Source organism: Salminus brasiliensis, chromosome 1 (assembly GCF_030463535.1).
Source record: "Salminus brasiliensis chromosome 1, fSalBra1.hap2, whole genome shotgun sequence".
Taxonomy (NCBI): Eukaryota; Metazoa; Chordata; class Actinopteri; order Characiformes; family Bryconidae; genus Salminus; species Salminus brasiliensis.
In genome coordinates this window covers 85,588,000-85,613,851 of record NC_132878.1, presented here as the reverse complement: position 1 = coordinate 85,613,851, position 25,852 = coordinate 85,588,000, and the positions used below count along the sequence as shown (strand labels likewise).

General features: G+C 42.3%; 1 protein-coding gene across 3 annotated transcripts in view; it reads right to left on the bottom strand.

Moving 5' to 3' along the window:
* Nucleotides 1–25,852, bottom strand: part of LOC140565583 (intermembrane lipid transfer protein VPS13B-like) — a 215,532-nt gene that overhangs the window by 61,304 nt on the left and 128,376 nt on the right. For 2 of the 3 annotated variants that reach the window (XM_072691577.1, XM_072691596.1), the window contains exons 24-30: nucleotides 25,451–25,689; nucleotides 19,535–19,741; nucleotides 15,103–15,271; nucleotides 14,432–14,546; nucleotides 11,574–11,721; nucleotides 9,827–10,241; nucleotides 9,566–9,683 (exon numbers count right to left, since the gene is read on the bottom strand). In XM_072691577.1, coding sequence (XP_072547678.1) covers nucleotides 9,566–9,683; nucleotides 9,827–10,241; nucleotides 11,574–11,721; nucleotides 14,432–14,546; nucleotides 15,103–15,271; nucleotides 19,535–19,741; nucleotides 25,451–25,689 — 1,411 coding nt within the window. Of the gene's footprint in view, nucleotides 1–9,565; nucleotides 9,684–9,826; nucleotides 10,242–11,573; nucleotides 11,722–13,339; nucleotides 13,407–14,431; nucleotides 14,547–15,102; nucleotides 15,272–19,534; nucleotides 19,742–25,450; nucleotides 25,690–25,852 lie in introns of all 3 variants that reach the window. The other variant, XM_072691586.1, reaches the window with a different exon arrangement.

Sequence of the window (25,852 nt, the reverse complement as noted above, 5' to 3'; positions counted from 1 at the left end):
GACAACATCAGGAGTATTATGTGCATGTTTGGAATTGTGTGTTCGTTTTTTTCTGCATTTTGAGCTCCTCTTGGTTTCTGCTGATGGTTTGGCAGGAACAATAGCAGTGACAGGCATTGGAAAGGAGAGGTAACTGTGAGGAAGTACTGTAGCTTCCCCACTTAAAATTCTGCCTGGGGCCTGCATGATCTAAGCCCTTCTGCCATTTTTGCTAAATGAATCACTCAACACATGCATGGAGTATGTCATTCTCCGAGAACATCAGAGAGGGAGAAGGACAGGCAGAGATTCTTGCTACTTTAACAGAATAATGGGGTTCAGCCTAGAGGTTTACGGTCAGATCAGTTGGTTCCCTGACAGCTTTTGATCAGAGTCCACTGGAGCCAGTAAAGGTGGCTGAACAGCACATTTCATTATATCTGACGCGTGACAGGAAACGCAATACTTTTACAGCTGGGAGTCACATGCACATCAAACATAGCGCTCACGCAATCCAAGCAGGATATGTCCTGCAGATCAGAGTCAGCGAGCTGCCAGGACATTGATACGAGGTCTGCAGAGTTTAAAAGCCATCAGCTACGCAACCATTAGCTACGTTGAGCTACGCAGACTGGATTTTGTAACACAAGCTGCAGTTGGAGCTTGGCGCTATGGGGCGCTATAGCATCAGCTACGTTGTCTTGTACCGCTGGCATGCTTTTTCCAGTCAACTGTCTGACCAGTATGACGAGTTTGCACAGCGTTGGCCAGGCATTGGCATTTGTGTTTGCATACCTGCGTTGAGTATGTTCCTGGCCTAGCACTACATTCGCCTACCTGTTTTCGCTCTGGTTAAGAGCTTCAGCGTATAATGCTCCTGCCACCATGCTTCACAGTTTGGATGAGGCCTTGGATTTCAACTTCCAATCATCTGTTAAACATGCATCTTCTGGGGTCTTATGGAAGTTATTTGCCAGTTTTAAGAAGAAGGTATTAGTGCATCTGCCTATGTTGCTTCAACTTGAATTAATGGACTGCTGCCCTTACATTCTTTTATAAAATTATTTTATACACCTATTAAATAATCATTCCCCAAAACAGCCCCAAACCTTCCTTCACCGTGCTTCACAGTTGGGATGAGGTTTTGGTGTTCTGTTTCCTACAAACAAGCTCTACAGAAAAATCAGGCTCATAAAAGGGTTGATAGATGATAAACAGCTGGGCTGGGTCTCAGGAGTAAGAGTCAATTTCTCGGATGTCAGAGAAATAGACTGAGACTCTTTAAGATGGTATGCATTTCCTTGAGAGTGTGTGCATGTGTCCATATTGTTTGCACCAGGCAGGAGTGTACTTTACTGCTGTGTAAAATTAGAATGGAATTTATAGTTCCGGCTCTGAGAGGAGCTACTGTTCCCCTCCTTCTGCTTATTAAGAGCTGCAGCATCCACTCCACACTCTGCACTTGGATTTTTGGTCATGTTAAGGTGTGTGTGCACATGGAGATGCACTTATTAGCTCACGCTGAGGTAGTTAAACTCTAAACCCAACTCCACTGAATAGAAAGGAGCTCATGACACAGACTACTTGACTGCTTCAAGCTGAACCCTTTTCAGCTCAGGGTGCCTGGAACCCTCCACAGTAAAGACAGCCACACATGGCACATAAAACAAGAGGCGGTGAGGAAAAAAAGCCATCCCCACACACACAATAATAATAATCTGAAGGTTTGAATCTCCTTGGCTACCCACCACCACTCAGCTCAAACCACTTTCTCATGAGATAACCAAATACGTTCATTTCAGCATGCAAAACAGGCTTGAATAATTAGTGTGATATGGGTTGGAGATCTTCTTTTAGTGTCAGCAATTTGCGTCAGGAAGTTTTTCAGGGGTTTGTGTCGGAAAGGAGATCTGAGCAGTGGGAGAAGAACAAACAGTGGAGAAAACCCAGACTCAGAAAGGTGCTGAGCCCAATACGTTCCGCATGTGAAAGGGATTACTGATTAAATGATGCAAAAGTGAGTCTCCTTCCTCTCTCCCACTAACAGGAAATGCAAGGAGAGAAATAGAGGGAAGGAGAGAGGGAAGAGAGGAAAGGAGACCAAGACAAAGGAGGAGAAGAGAAGACAGAGATGAAAAAGATTGATTTTAAATAACAGACCTACTGCTTTTGAATAGGATCGTATAGCTGAACTATACGAAAAACACACATGATTTCACATGCTTATAAGAGGGAACGGCTGTGAGCCTGAACAGTCAAAATTCTTGCCAATAGTTGGGCAATCCCCTTAATAAAACAGAAAGCATAGCATATTTGTTGAAGATCATAATTTTCAGGATTGTGGTTGAGAGACTGTGTTACTGGGAGAGCTGCTCTGGATCCGAAAGCAGAAAACAGCAGCAGAGTTTCAAAGGCGTCCAAACCAAGAATACAGATGAAGTCTACTTCTGAACCAAACAGAGACACGTTCACTTGCCAGTTTGAGAACACGGCCAGGTTTTACTGGGAGATCTCTCTTCTTGTTTTTCTGAAACGTAACTGTAATGTCTGTTTTTGGTACATTTTCACATTAGGGATATCTGACTCATTTCTCTTGCACATATTGTGAAAGCTGGAGAAAAAAAGGAAAAAGGACATTGTAACAACTTGTTTCCAAAATGCAACAGGCTTGATTAGATGTCCATTCAGTCAGACACTGGATTTTGTGGTGTGGTGAGGACACAGGAAAGGCCTTTATCTGATGACTTCTCCATGAAGGTCATATTAGTGCAGGTGTTGATGCACCACTCCAGAGTCTGCTCATGAAAATCTTTTTGCAGTCAGGTACGTGTTCTGGTTTGCCTTTCTAACAACCCTAGGAGCGGTTCTCTACAAGTTTTCTTGCTTCTCCAGACTTTAGAACTTGACCGCCACTATTCCAATTAATATTAAGTAAATAGTAATTCCAATTTGATTTGACATAAGGCAGCTTTTGAACTTAGTTGTTAAAGCTATATATATATATATATATATATATATATATATATATATATATATATATATATATATATATATATATATATATATAGCTTTAACACCTAAGTTCAAAAGCTGCCTTATGTCAAATCAAATTGGAATTGGAATTGTTGTGCTTTCAAAGTGGAATGCTCCAGAATGCTCAGGACTGTTCTGCAGTCAATCGATTTGTTATATTTGTCTATATGCTGTGGTAATTACTAATGCAAGTTAATTCTGCATGCCACCTATCAGCAATAAATGCAGCAGGACATTTATTTCTCCCTTTACATCACCTCCCCCTATTACACTAAATCAACCCATTACCAGGGGCTTGTTTCTAAAAGAAACCGTTAATGTACATTAACTAAGACATTAGCTGGCACTATGCCACCCATTGTTTGACCAGAGCAGGACATAAAGGATTTGTAGGGTCAGTCAATCGATCCACAATACCCCTCAGTACTGTAGGTGTATGCACATGTCAAAAGCACAAAGCAGCTGATAGCCTCACATAACCAGACACAGTCAGTCATGTGTGGATTCACTGAGGGACGTCGGAGTAGCTTGCTGCATGATTTCCATGTCTACTTTTTCTTCTCGCCCGCTCGCTCACTCGCTCACACACATACGTGCACACACACAGTGCCCATCTGGTTTAAAGTTTAGAGAAAGGCCTAGAAGCAGATGAAAGTTATGGTGCTGCAGCTCCTGATGCTGACTGACTGACATAACAAAGCTTGTTTCTGCTCAGCTCTTCCTGCCTGCAAAGCACAGAGGGGAAAAACACACACATACACATCCCGAACATCCGTCACAACACTATAACTGACACACACACACACACACACACACACACACACACACACACACACACACACACACACACACACACACAGCTTGTGAAAGTTAGCTTGAACAGATTTTATTCCTGTCCTGCAGGCGGCAGGCATACTGCTGTCAAAGCAAGAATATTGTGAGTGAGAGTCCACATGTGTGTGTGTGTATATGTTGAACAGTAAATGTACAGTGGGTTAAGGCTGTGTTTCAGGCAGTGATGTGTGGTGTGGTGGAGGTTCCCAGAGTTGAACGCTCAGAAAAGAGAATTTATGGAATCAAATACAAGCTCCAGCTCTATACTGCAGAACAACAGACACACACACACACACACACACATTATGCCATTTGCTAGCAATTTCTCCACTGCCTTCAACACCATCTTGCCTCTCTGACTAGAAAACAAGCTCCAGGCAATAGAGTTTGATGGGTCCACAATCACTACTTGATCATAGACTACTTTGGTGAGGGTCACACCATAGAAGATGCGCTTCTGCAGGGAATGGTCCCATCTCCCTTTCTGTTCACCCTCCATACATCAGATTTCAAATATAAAAGTACTCTTCACCACCTGCAGATGTTTTCCAATGATTTCTCCATAGCAGGAGAAGTCTGGTGAGGTGTGGACGACTTGCCGGCAACCATCTCCAACAAACAAAAGCTGGTGTGAATTTCCCCACTGCGGGACTAATAAAGGACTATCTTATCTTGTTAGGAAGCCTGTGAAACCAGTCACTCTCCAGGAGGACTAGAACTAGAACTACCTGAGGATCTACCTGAACAACAGAACAAGCTGGATGGTCTGCCAAGCTCTAAACCTTAGCACACATCCTACAACCCAAAAGGGTTACAGATGGTTGGTATGGTAGACTTCTCATCCATGAGGTGTGCGTGTGTATGTCTCGGCTGTCCTTCTGCCAGAGGGCTGGATGGGTGGCTGGGTGGTAAGGCTCCACCCAAGCATGATGTAATGACCCCACAGAGGCTTGTGTGGCCCAGAGTAACATCTGTGTCCAGACGAAAATACAGAAAGCGTGTTAGGGAGGGAGAAAGGGAGGGCAAATGTGTGCTGGAGCTCAAACAGTATGTTAGCACAGTGTCAGTCGCTGTGAGGGCTTTTCAAAACAGCTATAGTGCACAAAGGGCACTGTCCACCCCCAGCTCTCACAGATTAAAAAAAATTATAAATGAATAAATAAATGACCTTGTAACACAGGTTGTTTGGCTGATATGTAGCTTTAGGCATAGGCACACAAGGTTTAAACCATTTATCTATTCAGTAAGTGTGTTTTGTTTGTACAAATATGGCATATCATTAAAATAGAACAAGGTAAACATAAATACAGTAAAAGATAACAAGAACTTTAATTTTGAAAAAAAAGTTAATATCCAGTGAGTTTGCTGAAAGAACAAGGTTTGGTGATAACAAGTAATACTGGGGCATCATGAGGAGAGCTTTGGAGACGTTTTAATGAAAACAATGAAGTAAAACCATTAATTGTTCTATGAAATGCTATTTGTACTTATTTTAATATTGATGAGAAATAAACATTTACTGCCCATATATATAGCTTTATTTTACTCATTTTAATCTGACATTTTAGCCCACCTGCCTGCATTGTCTGGTGTTTGTTAACTTAAACATTTACCTGTTGTTTCTTTGTCAACTACTGTCAAACAAACTACACAAAGCTACCATACTACTACTGCTACTACTAATAACATAAACCATAATAACAATAATTTGCTATGTTGTACAACTGGCACCCCGTGTTGGCAAAGGAAAGTGGGTCAGTCTGTGCTCTCTATGAATTTGTTGGATAGACTTGACTGGTTTCATAATTATCGTGTTTCTACCAGGACACTACGGCGGCTCTAGAACACCTCACAAAGATAGCGGATTTCGATCGGCCACCGTCACAGTCCATGACCACCCCTGGTTTGGAATAAACTCAGCAATGAACGGGTTTGCAGCAGATATGAATAAACCAGCACACCAGTCATAGAGCTGCCGCAACGAAGGTTAACAGAGAATGGACTTCTTGCACACTGAGTGCCTCCCAACAGCATAACAGTGGTGCGCCATGGGCCATTGATTCCGGAGGGGAACAACAATTTAGGTGAGTGGTACAGAGCAATTGGTGCGCTACTATGGACCAGCTAACCTCAATAATGATCACCTTCCATCATCCAATACAGTCATGCCACAATGTTTCACTAGCACCAGAACCAAGGTTGGTTATTCCCACTATCAGGCAAGTGGTCATAATAGCCAATGCAACAAAATTATGCTAGCCAGGAAGGTCAGGGTTAGAGCACAGGGTCAGTCATGCAACAGCAGACCTAAAGCAAAGAGAGTTAAGTGCCCGAGTCACGAACCCACAACCCTACAACCCTGAGATCAAAAACCACTGGGCCTCAGCTTTTCACAATCATCAAGGACTGAGCACAAAGAAGTAAAACCGAGCAGATGAGCTCTATTTGTCATGTGTCACTTTAGACAACATATTAAGTTAGTAGGATATAAGATATTAAGATATTTATTTAAAAAAAGATTGGAGTTGAAGAAACTATCATTGTGCACACGTCACATTTGCTTGCTTGAGACTATAATACAAAATAAATAAGTTAAATATTTTGCTCCAACACAAATCTTCATGCACTCGTATGCCCAGCTAATACTGAGGTTTGCCAAGAGACCTTATGAAATAATAATAATACTAAACATGTGGAACATTCACACCTCCTCCTTCTTCTCCACTTTGCAAAAGTTGTCACAGGTGGATTTCTTTCTCACTTTTTTCCTTTTTGTTTTGGCGGAATGTGCTCTGACGTCTGAGCACAGCCTTGGTCACCTCATGTGTAAAAACATCTCAGGACCATGCTTGAGCTGCTCTCAGTGACATGAAATCCATATGCAGGCCCTATTACAGTTCCCCTAAACCCCCAAAAGAAGCTTTCAATTAACTGTTCTGCAAACAAGAGGGGTGGACGGGGAGAGAGTAAGGGAGAGGGGGAGAGAGAGAGAGAGAGAGAGAGAGAGAGAGAGAGATTGAAATCTGTGGGAATATATGAGTACTTCAACCACAAGAAAGGCGGATGTGAAGGCACGCTGGACGTTCGGGACACAGAACTCGAAGAGCTGGAAAAATTCCTGCTTCTGTGTTCAGGAAAATGAATTCAGCTGTATAAATTCACAGTGCCACACTCTTTCCTCCTCCTCCTTCTTCCCCTCCTCCGTCCTGTGGTTGCACTAATACCGCTGTCCCATTCAAGCACACAGTCACCAGCACTCGGTTCACTCTTCCGACATTAATGAAGCACATACGTTCTGTGTGAGCAGATCATCAGAAACACTGAGAGGATTACTTCATGTAGGCCTCACCCTCTCCATTATGACAAAGGACACAAATAGGCTTTGAGTACACACATATATCCTCAAATACTTACCAGTGAAACCCATACAGACTCGTAAACACTGGAGGAATAACCACTTGCTTCTTTCTCACGTAAAAGCAGTGTTTACACATCCTGCAGGGCATGCGTTACACTAGAGGACTCTGATTCACATGTTAAACACAGAGCTTCAGGGTGTGTCGGTGCTTCAGATCATCCCAACCCACAAGAACCAGTGGAATAAAGGATGGGAAATAAACACTATGCTCAGTGCTTTACGTGCCCAGAGGGACAAGAAAGATGTGTGTGTGTGTGTGTGTGTGTGTGTATGTGTTTGGAGACAGCTGTCAAATTGCAGTGTTAATGAGTCTGAACTCAGTAACAGAAGTGCATAAAAGCCAAGTCTACCCAGGCCTGCCTCTTTGTCATTTTCTCCAATACGGTCATTCACACAGTCATGTTTCAACATAATAAAAGATTTCTAACACTGTGTAAAAGTGAGAAAGTGTGGTCACTAGCAAATTTTGTGGACTATGTCGTATGCAGCTGAGGTCGGAAGTTTAGGCTCTTAATGGACATGAACGGCATGGGGTTTGAGGGTTTTCTGAATTCAACAAATGGTCAAAATATTACATATCCACCTTTTTGCCACGCCCACTTTCAAGAGTTTGTTTCTGTCACTTTTGTGTAGGATTTCCGGTCTTTTCGTATCAAAGGGTTTATGGTCATACCGATCATAAAGTAGCTCACTGTGTTAACCCAACATGCCAACAGGCTATTTAATGCTATTTAGAGTTGCAGGGTACAATATCCGATGAAGAGGACCTGCGTCTATGGTCGAAGAAACTAAATTAAAAACAACCATCTACCCAAACCTCCATATGTCTGGTCTTATCATTTCGTGTAAAAGAAACCAATACCAGAACATTGTTACACAGAGAAATGGAGGCTTGAAAGGCTGTCAGGCAAAACCTAACCCTAAGCACTAACACGAAGAGACTCAAGCACCTGACTTGTCCACTCATATAAAGCTTCATAACTAAGCCATTTCTCTGGGCAAAGATGTTCTGGTTTTGGTTTTCCCTCCACAGAATGGTAAGAGGAGACTTACAGATGTTTGGGTGGGTGTTTGCTTTTAATTTAGCGCCTTTAGCCACAGATACAAGTCCTCTTCTCCCAGTTATTGTGACACCCACTAACTGAGTATATTAAATTTCTTACTGCATAATCATTATCAATGTGGTTGTACTCTATATCAGTGGATCCACTCCTGCACCGGAAGTTCTACACAAAATAAATGAAGATGGCCACCCCCATTGTTTAATGGAAAATAAGGTGACCAAGTTTTTGCTTATTGTCTCTTTACAGGTTGTTTCTTGATCAGACACCTTTGGTATCCAAAAACAAGCCTGCTTTATCTGTTCCACAGCCACCTTTAAAGTGTGTTTGGGGTCACTGTCCAGCTGGAACACCCAATTCTTAAAAAGGTTTTAACCATATAGGTGATGGTTTGAGGTTAGGATGAAGAATTCTGGCATTGCCCAACTTCTTCATTATCCCTACCCCCTTTGTGTGCTGCACTTGTTCCACTGGCAGCAAAACAGCCCCATAGCATGATGGTACCACCACCATGCTTAACAGCTTTTCCTGGTTTCTGGAGTTAAATGCTTCACCTATACTGCTTCAAAAATCTTTGTCTCATTTGACCATTAAACTGTCCTCCTGGCTTTTTCTTTGTCAGAAGCTTAAAGATGTTGACTAAGGAGCATCTCAGACCAAGGCAACTGCAGACAGCAACACTGGTGTTCCGGCAGCTTCCAGCTGTTGGTTGTTGGATTGCTCCTGATTATGTGGAATAGTCCTCTCAGCTAAGGGTAAAAGTTTGGGTCTTCTTCCATAGGTTGGCAAAGTGGCTACACCTCCCAACGACTTGTACTTGCCTACAATTGGCTTAACTGATGGTCTTAAAAACCTAATGTTGTTTAGAAATGGCTCCAAATGATATTCCAGAATTCCAGACTATGATCATCCTTCTCAGATCTGCACTGAGCTCCTTGGACCTTAGAGGAGTATTGTGTGTTAGTCAATCCAAGGAGTGCTGTCAAACAAAACTTTTTTATGTGAGCACTAAGATGATACCATCTGTAGTCGATCACGATCACTTAAAGGATTTGCTTTCAAGACATCATTGAAAGCCCAACATTACCGTGACATTCATGTCCGGGATAAGTCTATGTGAACTTCCGACCACAAGTTTGTAGAGTATCCTGTCTGTTTGTGTGTGTGTATTCATTTGAAGACATTTTTGTGGAGTGTAAATGTGAAGCATTTACAGGGTGAGTGTGTGCCATGTACTCACTGGTAGATGTCTTTGCGTAGTACAGTACGGCTGAGAGGGTTATCTGCCTGAGGAGCCATGCTGACTGATCCTATCTTCAGCACAAGTGTGTCCTCTCTTTTGTCCTTTAGGAAAGAATCTGCACACAAACATCATACCCACACCCATTATAACATATCCACCACCCACACACAACTACAACTGATGTCTCATGCGTGACATTATGAACAAGCTATTCAATGTGTTTTTAAAAGGAATGAATCCCAGTGTTTGGGAGCTCACCGCTGTTGCAGTGTGTGTCCTGAAGGGGGCAGAAGATGCGGATTACGCTGGTATTCACATAGATAAGCGGCAGGCTGCTTGAGGATAAGGCATGGCCTCTCATTGGCTGGCCAGGTGAGTGGTATTCTCTGAGTAGTCGCCTGGATGGTGGGGGTGAGACCGTGCGGAACACACGGGCAACGTTGGCTAGCAGGGGGCAGGACAGCACCAGGTCGAAAGGCTGAGCCGTTAGCAGTATCTCATGTAGGTACTGTGGTGAGCCATCGGCTCCGCCCTCACTCAGCCTCTGAGGCCCAGCCCCTTTTTCTTGGCGCGCTGTTAACTTGTGTCGGACGTTGCGGGTCACGGCCTGTGTGTACGTCACCGACAGGAAGCCGTGTGGCTGATGACATACTTCCAATGCCTTCGCAGCCGTCTATTCAACCGGTCACATAAACAGTTAAACAAGTCAAAGGTCAAACAGAGGGGCTTAGACAAGCTGATTTAATAACAGTTACTTTTAGGAGAAGGGCAGCAAGCTTAAAGGTGCCATAGAATATATTTATTGAGTATATCAAGTCGTTCCTTGGTGTATAAATAATGGTTGGGGGGGCTGTAATTCTGCCTTGGAATTAAACACTTCTATAGCGGGCTCATGCTAATAGCTATACTGCATTGCCTAGTCTAGCCTTGCTTTTAGGCCTGTGACAAGACTTGTAATATATATTTTTTTATTATTCCTAAGTTTTAATGGATAGTGTTGCTGGGGTGGGGGTCTTCCAACATCCTGACCTCACTAACACGCCTGTCACTGAATGCTATCAAATGCTCACAGTAAAAAAAAATCTAGTAGAAGGCCTTCCTTGGACAGTAGAGACAGTTACTCCAATAAAAGCAGCATAAACTCTTTTTAATACCCTTAATTTTGGAAAAACAAAGAATAAGCTTGTGTCTGAATTCTTTGCCTGTATAGTGTCACCATATTCTTCTGCAACTAAATTTTACCAGGTCAGAGCTTTAGTTGTGGAAGAGCCAGCTAGGTGTACATTTTGGGAGCATAAATAATAACATAATAACACCCTGTTTGTGTTAGTGTTTGAGCTTCAAGGTTTGTCACTTTGATGCAACAAACTCTCCTTATTTAAGGAAGCAAAGAAATAGCTCCATTCTAGGGCACCTTTAAAGAAAAACATTTTATTTAGCACGCAGATTTATTCAACTTAAAGATGCAATCAGTATGAATTCAGTATTCAGTTACTACTACTACATAATCTTTAATATTTATCAGTCAATGCAACATCATCTCTGGGGTGTGTGTTTGCTTCTGTTTGATCTACCACACCTCTTACAGGTGTACAGTAGTAGCAGTGTATTTACATCTGTACAAACACTGACTGCACCTTTAAGTTCAGAGTTCCTCCAAATCATTATTACCAGTTTCTGAGCAGCGCTGAGATAGGATTAGCCTGGATTGATTGGCTGAGTGAAGGAAACTGAACAGACACACTGCTCCACTACTGCTCTGAGCATTCAGCAGCCTGCTTCCAACTCACACATACACGCTTGCCTCTACCAATACAGACCAGTATTAGCATGACGCATCTCCCAGCCACCTGCTAAAGGATAGCTGGTATAGTGTAAAGATGATTCAGGGGTTTTAGCTGCCGTTCAGGCTGTGTGTTCTTGAGTTAGCTTTGTTTGTGTAGGCTGCTGGAGGCTCTGAGCTATTCCGAGTGAGACAGAAAGAGAGAGATGCAGAGGCTCTTACAGGGGGAAAGAAGGTAGAGAAGTGGCTGAAGGGGTCGTGGCGGCTGGCTGGGCGAAGCAGCACGGTACGTCGGTTCAGCTTGTCTGTGCAGGAGAGCAGCACCCCCCCACACACACCTGGCCACAAAGGAGCAGCCTCCCCACTGGACCTCCAACCGCAAAGGTGAAAAAAAACAAAAATAAATAAATAAAGAGGTAAAAAAGCTGAATTTTTAACACTGATAGATGTTCACGGCTGATTGGATGCAGAATATACAGAAAAGGCTGGAAAGGAGTCAGCGGCAACAGGCTGGAGAAATGAAGGCCGCATGCTTTTGACAGCCTACTGTGCTGAGAACCTCGCAACATGGTCAGACAGTGGGTTTAACTGTTCATCTTGTTGAAAGAAAGTTGTTCAGTTCTACTGATTCTAGTCTGAATTACCTGTAAAAATGTGAAATGGGAATTCCAAGATGCTTTTGTTTGGGGCCTGAATGAAAATATCATGGGTGTACTTTAGAATATAGGGGCATATGACCAAATAAAAACAACAAAACCTTGATGGATAAAATGGTGATTTTTGTGCAATAGCTGGTTTAAAACACTCATTATTTAAAGCAGCATTATGTGAGAATGGGATTTCCTGCTCCCCCTACAGTCGGGAAGTGGAATTTGAGCTTTGAGCCACCACTAAAGGACACGCTAGCATTTCTGACACAGTGACAAAATGACATAGTGCCATTAGCAGCATGCCAAGCCCGGAGGGAAAATGTACACACTATATACACACTATTCTCTCTATCACACATCAGTGCACCACCAACATAGTTTTAAGGTAAAGAGGCTATTTAATAATTCTTTATAGATGCATATTGTAACCTATGGTCACTGCTTCTTCCCTAAACGTTTGCATTACAGTTGCTTTTCTTGACAACCTAGCTGAATAGCTGGCTGGCAAAATATTTGGGAAGTGAACACACTTCTGGATGAGACGGAGGCTGCAGCTGCAGGTGATGATGTGAATTCCATTCCAATGATTACGTACAAAAAAAAAGTAAGGCTTAAAGAATTGTTGATAAGCTATGAAAACGGAAACACATCAAACACTCTCAGATGCATGGTCTTACCAGCAAAAATAAATCATATTTGTAAATGTAATTTAATAAAGAAGATGGACACACATTCAGCCATGTTATTATGGCAGATACGATGACATACATTGATTTCAGTTCTTAAATACTACGTTATTATTATATTAAATTGTATTATTATTACAGTTCTATGGGAATGTTAGGCAACAATACTCAATCTTAGTGTAATTTGACCAGCATGAGGCCTTCAGCAGAATGCCGAGTCATTCCATCCAGTGGTAAACCCACTCCACTCTCCAGCACCAACAGAATTAATTAGCAACTGATTACATGAACCATCTCAGCCAATCGGAGCCACTGGAGTCAAAGGGGGAAAACCACACCTGGCAAACACAAAGTGCAGCACTTGCAGATATTTTGCCCGCATGAAAGCAAGCACAATTTAAACTGTTAAGCTAAAAGATGCTTCAGGTCTGTGATTTTCAGCTCTGGCACTGGAGTGCCCCTCTTCTGCATGTTTTAGTGGTTTCTCTGCTCACCACACCTAATTGAACTAATCTGCTAATTGATCTGTTCACTGAACTTGTGTGCTGCTGAGCAACTCTGTGTGTTCCTCTCCCCAGATCTCCAGTGGGACTGTGATGGCAGTACTAGATTAGCAGCAGCAGTGGAACGTTCCAGATCTGCAAGCTCTCACCACTGCTTTTTCTTTGCACTGTAGAATCACCCCTTCAAAACGGGCAGTCTTCCAGCCTTCACCTGGCCTAGAACATACACAAGGCCTATCTCAACTCAAACACAGACACACCTACACACCCACACTCACAAAGCATGTGCCAGAAAAAAACTGCAGCTGTGTGACTGCAGCCTCAGCTTTCTGTTCTTGGTTGACAGAAGGGAAACCGGTGTGGTCTTCTGCTGTACTGCTGTAGCCAATCCTCTTCAAGGTTCAACATGTTGATACATTTTACAGAAAAAAAATATTTACCCAAGTTCAGTGCTGTATCTCATCAGCAGATGAATTGGTGGGCTATCCAGTGCACACAAAGTTACACAGGTTGATTGTATTTAATATCTAATGCTAATTCCCACCAATCTCATAGCTATGAGAGCACTGAAGCAGTTATGGTTGTGTTAGAAATGTGCAAGCATCAAAGAAGATGCACAAAAAAATAAAAATTTGCAAAAAAATGGCACTTACAATGATACGTCCTGGATGGGGTTATTGCGGTCAACCTCTACTGAAAATTACTGCATTAGCCTATTAGGAACCTGCTGAGCTTACTGTTAAACAAAACCAGGTTCTTATGTGGAGTATGTTTACAATAGTGTATATAATAGTGTTTACAATAATGTATAAATACATTTATATTATTTTAAATTAAACAAGTAATAAAACAAAGTCTCGCTGGGGGCATCCTTAACAGTCTCATTTCCAAGCCTTACAAAATTGTGGCCACTACTTATTTTTAATTATGCGGGACGTCACTAGAGAATATTATATTATTATTTTTTTATATACACATGTAATTGTTGTATGTTGCGTGACTGTTTTTATCTGATCTGCTTAAAAAGTAGTGAAATGAATAATGGCACATGCCTCACACATTCACACACAAACGCACTCACCTACAACCTAAACTAACAACTCTCAAACATTAATAAAAAACAATAATAATAGAGAGATGGAGGACCGACACGTAGATAGACAGACAGATGGACAGATAAATAGATAGATAGATAGATAGATAGATAGATATCAACAGATCTATCCACATGCATGTCCTACCTGCTTCTGTAGTGGTCAATATTGAAGCTGCCCACTTTACACTTCACCTTGGTATAAACATCCTGCATGTCCACTGATGCACTGAGGTCCTCCAGCTCACTGATCACACACATCTCTGAAACCATACACATCATTTGTCCATCATTTACACACACAACATACAGTAAACCTGTATGCAGAACACAGCTTATAGACACTTACACACAGATCTGTTAAATGACTATGTAACACATCTGTGTAATCCCTCTATGTGAATGTGTAATCCCTGGTGAGACAGGAATAAGTGTCTGTGCACATGCATCGGTGTGTAAAACTTGCCCAGCCTTGCAACAAATTATGATACGTTATACAATAACCCCCTCACCCCCGACTCGATCTTATCCACTCCCTGCTACTTTCCTTTCTTTTCCTTTCCCTGGCTCTAACTATCCTGTTATCTGAAATGCTGTGGGATGGTAAGGCACTGCCCCTGGTATGCGTCTATATGGAAGACAGTGAGGGACAGCTTTTTATCTCTTCATCAGTTGGTGGGTGCATCTATGTGCAGAATCTGGAAGACCACGTAAACAAGCCCAATCTGAACCCACTTTTCCCACTGCTTATATAGGTCCTCTCTTTTGACAGACCACCAGTTCTACCCGTTTTAGGAGCTTGGTGGGTAAGGTGTATACCTGTTTTGGTGGTGGGTTCTGGAGAGAACAGCTTTACGATGAGTTTGGGCAGCATCCACTGCATCCACAGGCTGACTTTCCCACTAGCGCCCCCGATGCTGCTTGTTTTCTGCTCCAGAGTGACAGTCTCGCTGAAGGCAGGGTCTTCACCAGCAGGCACAGAGTCACCCTGAGTGACGAACCCAAATGCCAGCACTTAGACAAACTACATTACATAGGTAAAACAACAACAACAAAAAACATACACTATATTGTGTGTGGTAATGTCTGCCTGTCAATGTGGCAAATAGTAGTGTAATGGAAGTATAGTGTAATGGATGCATGATGCAATGGTGCTGATGTAATACACTGTCTACAGGAGAAAATGGCAGTTCAGGGGAACTGTGGAGATAAAGATGAGACCTTTTTGAGAAGCTTTTGGAACGTCACTCACGGCCCCCTGACCTAAACATCACAGAGAATGTTTGGATAGACCTTAAACGAGCTGTGCAGCAAGATGATCCAAAGCTATATCTGAAAGTTCAGCCGTGAAAACATGCATGCTGCTTAGGGTCCTTGAAAGCTCAGGAATGGCCTTGCACTGCTACATCATACAGCAGCAATATTCATATAGCAAACAGAGTATCTGTGTGATGCTGACCCAAACTGGGCCCTGGACTTGAGAAGACAAGCTTTAAATCCAATATTGTTCCAAATGTTTACACAGGATTTTGCAATGACACTTCTTGCGTGTGTGTGTATGTGCATGTTTAGTGTGTGTTTGTGTGTGTGTGCGCGCGTGTCAGACTAGCGGGACTAGTGGCATGTGGAATCCTCTATTACAAAGTGAGTCATGCTTGGGGGTAAACTCAAGGGCACTGTTTGTTTTTGTGTGTCCTGCAGTCTTCTCTCCCTCATTTGCTGAGGTTTGGCAGGCAGATATGACAACACTGGGAACTCTTATTTTGAATTCCTTATGTTTTCAGCTGCCTCTCATTTTCCAAAACACGCATTTGCTCATGAGTGTGGGAAGATTGGAGTGCTGGAAAACAAAGTGTGAGTACAGCAGAAGTGGTCAGCTGCTGGCTGCTTCCTTACAAGCAACACCTCCAGACTGAGTTCATCAGGACCTACTGTATCAACCTATAAGGTCATGCAAGAATGTCAGAGAACTCAGCTGACTCGCAACTCAATTTAACTTGTTCAACAATAGCTATTTTATGCCAATACAATGTTGCTGTTACAGACCTGGCTAGTGCGCCCCCAAGTGGCTGAAAATCAGTTCTGTTGCATTTTTTTCTTTACTAATATGTAGCGTTAACCAAAGACCTTCTGAATGTTGATGCTCTCACTGGTTGCAGCTGCAGCATACAAAGCAGAAAAGCCACCTGCTCTTTGTGTAGCCCTGCCTCCAAATGCTTGTTATTGACCCCCTAATATTTATTTTACATGTTTTGAGTGGGCTGGGGCAAAATCTTAAACAAAAGAACAAGCAGATGAAAATGCTCAAAACATCTCACAGACAAAACTGGCCATGTGCAGCTTATGACTGGAAGTTCAGGGGAACTGTGAAGGTCAACATGAGATGTGGCAGATCAAGAAAACCTACAGACTGAACAGCATTTATGCTGGTAACCTAATTCAAAACCTCCATATGACTACCAAGAATGTGCAGAAATCAAGTTCAGCTGGGTCAGAAAATTCAACTGTGCAGAACTGCTTGCAAAAACATACTTTTCATGGTAGAGTAATAAGAAAGAATTGCTCAAGAAAACTCACAGACAGATCTGCTGGTATATTAGTGAGCTATATGATGGCAAAAATGTGCAGGAGTCATGTTTAGCTGAGTCAAAAAGGTATACTGAACATACTGTTCAAGGAAATATCAGCAAGAGCTAGCAACATTGGCTATGTTTACATGCAAAGACTTTCTCAAATCCAATTGAATTCATTCTGATTACAGATTAAGATTGAGGTGTTTAAACACTCTCTACGCAACAGTCTGATCTCTCTGAATCTCTCTTTACATGCCTGCTACAAGTAATCCAATCCAAAATGATGTGCATGTGGAAAGAACCATGTCCTGCAACATTCTGCAGCACATGAGCTGGATGCCAGTCCCACTGTCAATGACATGCAACCTCTGGATAAAGGCTGGATGGAAAGAGAATTTTTAGTAAAAGCAAAATTTTTGTATGCCATGACAGTCAACTTGATGAAAGACTACCTGGCCACCCGTAGAACATACCATAAGAGTTCTATTCCAGTAATACTGTGTGATCCGGTTTGGAATGTAATCGGAGACAGATGTTTACATGGTTATTATTCTTCTATTTAACAGCTTATTTAAAGAATTACTCACCTGGTTCAATCAGAACGAAATTGCATTCGGAATGACCTCAATCATACTAGTCTATTCCAACTGAGGTGTATACATGGATGTATTCTTTTCAGATTTAGCTATATGTCACATTATTAACGTGCATGTAATGTGGCTAATGTAAGTGAATTATGAGTGGGTTGGAGTAAAGTAGATCCTTAGCAAGCATCTAACAGAGAGAACAACACTTTCTTAAGTTCCTCATTGCTCATGCTTATTAAACCATTGCAACAAAGGTGACAAATGATCTGAGCCACTGCATTTCTAACCAGGAGCTGATTGATACACAGGGAGTGCAGCACTACTGGGTCAAGGGAACAGATCCATGGATGACAAGAGACCCCCTTCTCCCTTTAACACTCACACAAACACACACATAAAATACACAGTGGAATTCTTGCAGTGTGTGCAGGCAGAGACAGGTTTATTTTCTCTATGCAGTTTGTCCGCTCTCATCAAGGAGAGCCAAACAATGTGCCGAGAGGAAGGGAGTGTGTGGTTTGTGAGCGTGTGTGTGTGTGAAGGAGAGATAGGTGTCAGGAAAGTGTTTAAATGATGTGGGGCCTGCATGTGTGTATGTGTGTGTGCGTGTATGTGTGTGTGTTCACAGAGGAGAATAAGGCTGACTTATCCAAACAGTTCCTACATTCAGACTCAATCAGGCAGCTTCCCTCGGGACTAAACACTTCTACTGACGTTCATGTTAGAGCAAACACTCACAAGTGGTCCTGTCATAAGCCCAGCCTGCATTCCGCCTTCTCTCTCACACATGCATAAGCATAAGCACACACACACACACACACACACACACACACACACACACACACACACACACACACACACACACACACACACACACACACACACACACACAGGAACATACACACTGGCACACACTATACCTAGCTCTATTGCTGACAATGTTCTCTGCCACAGTGATGAAAGACCATTTTGGTAATTACCCTCAGTATTACACTAATAGAGTTGCTCTCATCTGTCCAGTGCAGGTCTTTAACACCATCTCCCCACTCAACTTGACATACACACACACACGCACAGCAGGCATGCCAACACAGACCTGGGATTTCAGCATTCTCGCAATGTGTTTACCGTAAGTGTGGTGCGCGTTTATTCCAGAGCATAAATACTCTTAGCTGTTTTCCTTCCATTAAGTTCAGGTTTACACTCAATCAGTGTTAACTTACACAAACCAAAAGAATATTCGCATCAACTCACGAGACCAAACATACCACACAGGCTACATTAACACCACAGTCATCTGTACGCTAACACGCAAGCGTCTATGCGTCATTAAAAAACAAAGGTGCTACAATGGGTTCCTTGAGCGATGCCACAGAAGAACCACTTTTGGCTCCCTAAAGAACAATGTCTGCAAACAAAATATGGAGATGTGTGAATGTGAAGGATCTTTTATCTGGTAAACATTCACATCAAGTAAAGTTTTTTTTTTACACCTTTACAAGGTTCTTCACAATCAGACATAATATTTTTAAGGGTGCTAACATGTTGTGCTAGATGGTACATTATATGGACATAAGTATTGGGACAGCTGCTCATTCACTATTTTTTCTGAAATTAAGGGTATAAAAAAAAAAGATTTATCCAGCTTTTGTTGGAAAAACTGTCTCTACTGTACAAGAAGGGCCGTCTACTAGATGTTTGGAGCATTGCTTCAGTGACAAGAGCCTTAGACCTCTCTAGCCCGCGCCTGCCATTAGGCATGGTGCAAATAGGTTCATGTTTACCCACCCCAGAGAGTCCTGTTATTCTATTGGCAGTACCTCGCTACCGAGAATGGAGAAGCTGTGTAGGTGTGAGTGTGCATTTGCACATCTCTGTCAAGAATTGGTGTAACTGAAAGTAGCTGAATGCATTCATTAGAAGGGATGTCCACAAACACTTGGACATATAATGTACACTCTGCCTGGCTGGGAACATTCGTCTATGGTGAACCTTTCAAGAAGTTGGTGCAAAGCTTCTTACGGAATCAAAAGTGGCATCGCTCACGGAACCCTTTCTAACAGGTTTATTTTGAAGTGTGTGATATCTGACCTCTGTGGGTGAGCCCAGGTCAGCTGATGGGCTGAGTGTGCTGGTGTCAGGGGGCATGGTGCCTGCACTGCTGTGGACAGGAGAGGGTGGGCCAGCAGGTGCGGGAGGAGGGTCTGGAAAGCCTGATGCCTGCCGCAGAACTCGTCTCCTCTGCAGACGCTCCCAAATGCTGCTCCAACTTAGAAATAACTCATACAATAATTGCACCTGGGAGTGAGAGAGAGATAGAGAGAGAGATCAATTTGTCATCATTGTCATCAGAGATTCTAGTGGATCAGTGCAAACCAGCCGTGACATTCCTTTGATCCAGCAGTTTTCCGGGTCCTTTAAGAACACTAGTATCCAGCATAAGTTGTGAAACACAAACATTTACAGTCACATTTACAGTCAGAGACCCTGTTTACAAATTCACTACCAACTGCCGGAAAAAGAGGATAAGGGCCCTTTTTGAAGTTTGGATCTTCTCATAGATTCCTCCTGAGGATTTTCCTTGGCCCGGTTTCCCCTTTTGCTTGTTTAGTAAGGGTCTGGGACCTCACTGGACAATGAAAGTGGTAATAAAACTTGACCTTAGCTAAAGCAAGAACGGCATGTTGTTCTTTAAATGTTGTTTTAAGGTTCTTGGAAAGATGTTGAGATATGTCTAGTCCTTGAAAGACTGACTGCTCCGATTGTGGTTTGGTGAAGCCTTTGGAGTCTTAGAAAAGGCTTTGTAATCTTTTCTAGACTAACAGGCACCCACAACATCTGTGGTCTTCAGAAATCTCTCTTCTCTGCTTTGACTGGACCATTGTTCTGCCAAGTTCACTTGGCGACTTCTAATCGAGGCTGGTCGTTAACTGAAGCACTTGGTTATAGATCAGTGATCCTCATTAACTCTTAATTAATGGCCACTAGGCAGGAATACCCTATAGACAGGGGGTCAGTCCATCACAGGCTAACACACACAAGCATTCATTTACACACTCGCACATAGGGGCACTTTAGCATCACCAACCTGGAGGAAACCTGCACAGACACGGAAGAACATATCAAACTGCTCACAGACAGTGGGGACAGTTGTGGAACCCACAACACCAGACTCAAAGATATGTTTCCTTCAATATGACATAATTTTCACTTTGTGAATTTTCACAATTTATAATGTTCTTTACACACACATCTATTTTATAAACATGTTTTGTTATGAAACTAAGAAGAACTGGGGTTCTTCTGTGGCACAGCTCAAAGACCTATTTGAGCACAGTTAGCATTGCATTATGTCCTCAAGAAATTCTCAGAGACTCTGAAGGGCTTCAAAAAGTCATCTAAAACACGTGAAGAAGAACAAGGGGAAGAACATGTTCACAGCTCACAGACAGTGGAACCCACATCCCCAAGCCCCTGGAGTTGTGTGATACACACACTGCCTGTGGCATCACCTGTTCCAAGACATGTTTCCTTCGATATGATATAATTCTCACTTTGTGTTATCCTGCATGTTTTATGAACATCTAAAACCATATAGTGAAACAAATATAGTATGCTAAATAAATAAATACATAAATTATTTTCAAATTTAGGAGCAAGCACTTTTTCATGACACTGTATTTCCCTGTTTCGCACCAGGTTGGCATACTAGCTAGCTATTATTTTCTCTGCAGGTTCTTTACAAAATGATAATTGCACACATAAACAAACCATATCATACCGGCACACTCAGAGGTCATGCAGTAGTGTTTTGGGAGTTTACTTACTCTTGTGAATCAGTATATAGCTACAGCCTATTTGTCTGTATGTGCTTGTGTTTCTCATCAGCAGTTAAAGTTACAGATTTTCCTAAAGAGTGAAAAGCCCAGTCAAACGCAGTACCATAGATCAATAAAAAATGAAATTCAACACTTTGATCTGTTTATCACATTGCTTGCACTACAGTATTTCAGTGACACACAATGTGCCTGAGACACTGGAAATAAAGAAGAATGAGAACTAAGTTTAATCCATCTCTGTTTCTCCAGAGCTGCTCTACTCCCTGGGTGTTCCTTCCTGAGCCTGACACACAGCTCCCTGCCAGTAACAAGTGACAGAGTTGGTGGTCTCTCTCCATCTGTCTCTTTCTAAGTCTCTCTTTTATATGCAGGGTCACTGTGCTTTTATCTTTATACTAAAACTCCTAAACTTTAATAGTGCTTTTTTCTCCCTCTTAGCAGATATGTGTGTGTGTGTGTGTGTGTGTGTGTGTTAGGTTGGTTATTGAGACTGCAGAGCAATGTGCCCTACTGTGACCTGTATTACTGCAATGCACAGGAGCAGGAGAGTGACATGGATTTTCATGTCTTTAAACAGGTTTGAGCAGAATATGCTTTTAGTCTAAGTTGCTCATTACCATAATGTCATCATCAGCCAATTTTTGACAACAATGGGACAGATATTTCTTCATGTACATTCTCCATGAAGACCAATGTTCCAATGCTCTGTTTTCCACTGACCTTGGAGGGAACATAGCAGTATTTAAAAGTTGCACTAGAACGGGAAACTGTATTTATCTTGCCATAGTTGAATAGTAAGAGTTCGGTACATGACAAACAGTGAACCTCCAACACTGCTGTCTCTTCACTGAAAAGAAAAACCAGGATCCAGGAACCAAGACAGAGGTAGAAAATAGGCTAATTACAAAACCCTGAAACTGTGAAGTTTGGCACCCCATGTGTTACCATGTGGTTTCAGCATGGACTGTGGTCTAAAAAAATAAATAAAGAAAGAAAGAATGCTTAGGTATTTCTTAAACAGCAACTAGATCCTCAAAAGCACTTAAAGAATGACTGTCCCTGATATCTTCAAGAACCCATTTGCCTTTTCTGCCCATTAACTGGATAAAAGGTTAGTTACTTGTTAAACGTTTGTTAGTATTATTGTTAACCTAACTTTTGGAGGTCCCTCAATTTGAAACTATGGGTGCTCCTATTAAGGTGCTCTGAGAAAAACTTTCTCTTCAAGAAAGTTTTTTTTTTCTTTTTTTTTTTTTTTCCTCCACCTTAAGAGGTTCATCTACAGTTTCAAAGCAAAGAACCTCCAAATGTTCCTTAAGGAATGTATACCTTTAGCCGTGCACCACACTGATGAGAATGTGTGCTATTTCATATTTATGGGGCAGTGGTGGCTCAGCGGTTAGAGCGCCGGGCTATCGATAACAGGGTTGTGGGTTCGATTCCCGGGCTTGGCAAGCTGACACTGTTGGGCCCTTTACCCTCTCTGCTCCCCGGGCGCTGGAGTTGGCTGCCCACCGCACTGGGTGTGTGTACTCACTGCCCCTAGTGCACTAGTGTGTGTGTGTTCACTACGACAGATGGGTTAAATGCGGAGGACACATTTCGCTGTACAGTGTACACTGTACCACAGATACACTGTACAGTGACAAATACTTGTACCTTTATATTTATCCTCAAGTATTTTAGTGCTTTTCAAAAAGTTTATAACATACATAACCATACCTAACTGCCCATTTCTTAGAACAGACTCCAGAGTATTAAAGAAGTAATCCTCCAGAAACTGTTGCTACAACTTTATATTCCATCTTCCACCTTTAAAGCATATAATCGACGATCACAGCAAGAATTAGGTAAAGCCTCCACATGCTTTAGTTAGTTTAAACCTGGTGTTATCTAAAGCTGGCAAAATGCTTTGAGACATTTTGAAGAAACTGTCATATTTAGACCGTAAAGATGTGATGGTTTAAGTTTGTATGGTGTGGTGTGCACCAGCTGCTAAACAGAACTTCTAATCACTGCATTGTCTGGGCTGGGACCACCCCCTGACTGGTTCACATACTACATGGCTGCCTTCATCACTGCAGTAACATGAGTGTGTAAGAAACATGTATGCACTCAGCCAAACCCTGTCTCTCCCTGTCCCCCTACTCACACACACACACAGCACATGACAGGACACACTGGTGGTTCCTTTGTACTTTGTTCTGGCAGCACATCACTGCAGCTCAGTCTAACTGTTATTAGGTTCTGCAACCTCTGCTGAAAATTAACACATCATTTGAGACTGAGGGAAAGAGCGGGAAAGACGAAAGAGGGAAATGATGAAAGAAAGAGATGGAGCTAAATTGCGAGATGGGACAGATAAAGAGGGACACAGCAATAGGTTAGCGAAAGAGATGGGGAGACAAAGAGAATGATAAAATGGAGGAGATACATGTTAAAAATCTGAATGACATTCATTTATTTTCCCTCTCCTACTTTTGTTCTACTTTTGCAGATTGTTACCCTTGCTCTGCACCACCACCCCTTAGCTCTGGCTCTGATTATGCTGTATAATTTGTTTTGGGCAACTATTGTTGAGCACTTAATTCAGACAATCCACATCCCACCAGTACAGTCAATCAGTCCGGTACTGAGGCAAAGCTCAACAGACATGAAGACAACAGTGCAGAGCGAGATGTCAATATTCATTTTACTGTAGTCAAAACAAAAAGAACCTAAAATGCAAGTGATGAGACTTGGCATTTCCTCTCAAATCAAAATAAACAGTTCAGTGTTTCAGATTTCCCATCTATGTCTTACAAATTAAAATGAGCTCAGAGCAGCTAAAATTCTCTATTATCCACAGTTTCCACTGAAACCAGAGCACTTAGCACTAGTTTAGCAATGTCCGAAATGGTTCTTAGAGAGATTCCATAAAAGAACCACTTCTGGTTCAATAAAGAATCATGTTAGTAATAGAGGTATGTTGATTGTTTCACCTGATATAAAGGTTCTTTAACAAATTATACGGTTCTTTACACACACACACACACACACACACACACACACACACACACACACACGGTTCTTTATAGAACCAAAAGTGGTTCTTCTGTGGCACAGCTGAAAGAGACATTTGTGCACTGTTAGCATTGCATTTTGCCCTCTGGGAATTCTCTGAGACTCTAAGGGGCTTCAAAAAGTCATCTGGAACACCTGAAGACCTCTGGCAGACAAGAATTCTCTTAATAATAAGTGTTGTATTTTATTTGTCCTGACAGCATTATAAGAATGTCTAGCACAGCTGGATGATAAACTGGCTTCCAATTCATCTGGTTTGTGGGCGAAGTTTTCTCAGGCTGTGTAAAAATGCTACTAAAGAGAGTACACCACAATTACTACTGCACTCATTAGTATAGTTTGAACAGTACAGTAGTATGTGGTTTTGAATGCAGCCACAGTCTTTGTACGCCTTATGGGGCAGTGATTGCTATGCGCTTCCTGGTTTAGGCCTGTGAGGTCGGCTTAGCCAAACTGTTTGTTTGGGGGATTTTTGCTGGTTTGCCTATTGGTTCCTGCAACAGTCTTCTAGTTTTTAGATCTGCTGTCTTGGTCAATGCAATTTTAAAGGTAAGTTGTTGCTTTTTTAGGATGGGGGACTGTGAGGGCCATGGCAAAACCTGTGCTAGAGCCTCTTCAGGTGGTCCATATTGGATTCTGAGGTGTGTTCAGAACTCTTTTTATCTGCAGCTGTTTTTTTTTTTTTTTTTTCTCCAAATATACCCAGCATCATTTCAACTTCATCAGTTTACAGGACCTGTTTCCTGTTAACCAGGTAACCAGGTAACCAGGAAAACACACCGAACACACTGGCTGATTTGCTTTTGGCCATGTAAGTAAATAATTGTAAGGAAGTGTTATGCAATACTATACCTGCATATTGCATTGTGGTTGGTGTGGCGCAACAGATAACACCACTACCTGCCACTGAGCTACCACACCATGTGGAAGACTGGGGTTCGATTCCCGGTCTGGGTGACTATGCTGCGCTACACCAATAAGAGTCCTTGGGCAAGACTCCTAACACTACACTGACCCACCTCTGTAATATGAGTAACCTTGTAAGTCGCTCTGGAGAAGAGTGTCTGCTAAATGCCATAAATGTAAATGTAATGTAAATGTATACCTGTGGGTTGGAGAGTTTCAGATGAAGAGGCTGCAAGTCTACGTGCAGACAGATAATGAAGGCGTGTCTGGAGTCAGGGGCGGTACTGCCTGATGTGGGTCCAGGCTGCAGTTTATGGGAGGTTACTGCAAGGGTGGAAGTACAGCCTATTGGCTCCAGCAGGGAGAGGGAACGCTGATGCCCCAGCAATGTGTACACACTGAACTGGCCTACTGTCACTGTCCATGGGAATGCATCACCTACAAACACATACAAACAAATATACAGAAGCACATGTGTACAAGTCATTCCTCAGCCCAAAAATACATTCACCAAGTAAAATAAACACAAGTCTACAGATAAAAACATCTCCAGATATACGAATAGTCTTTAATGTCTGAGACTGAGCAGCAGTAACATACG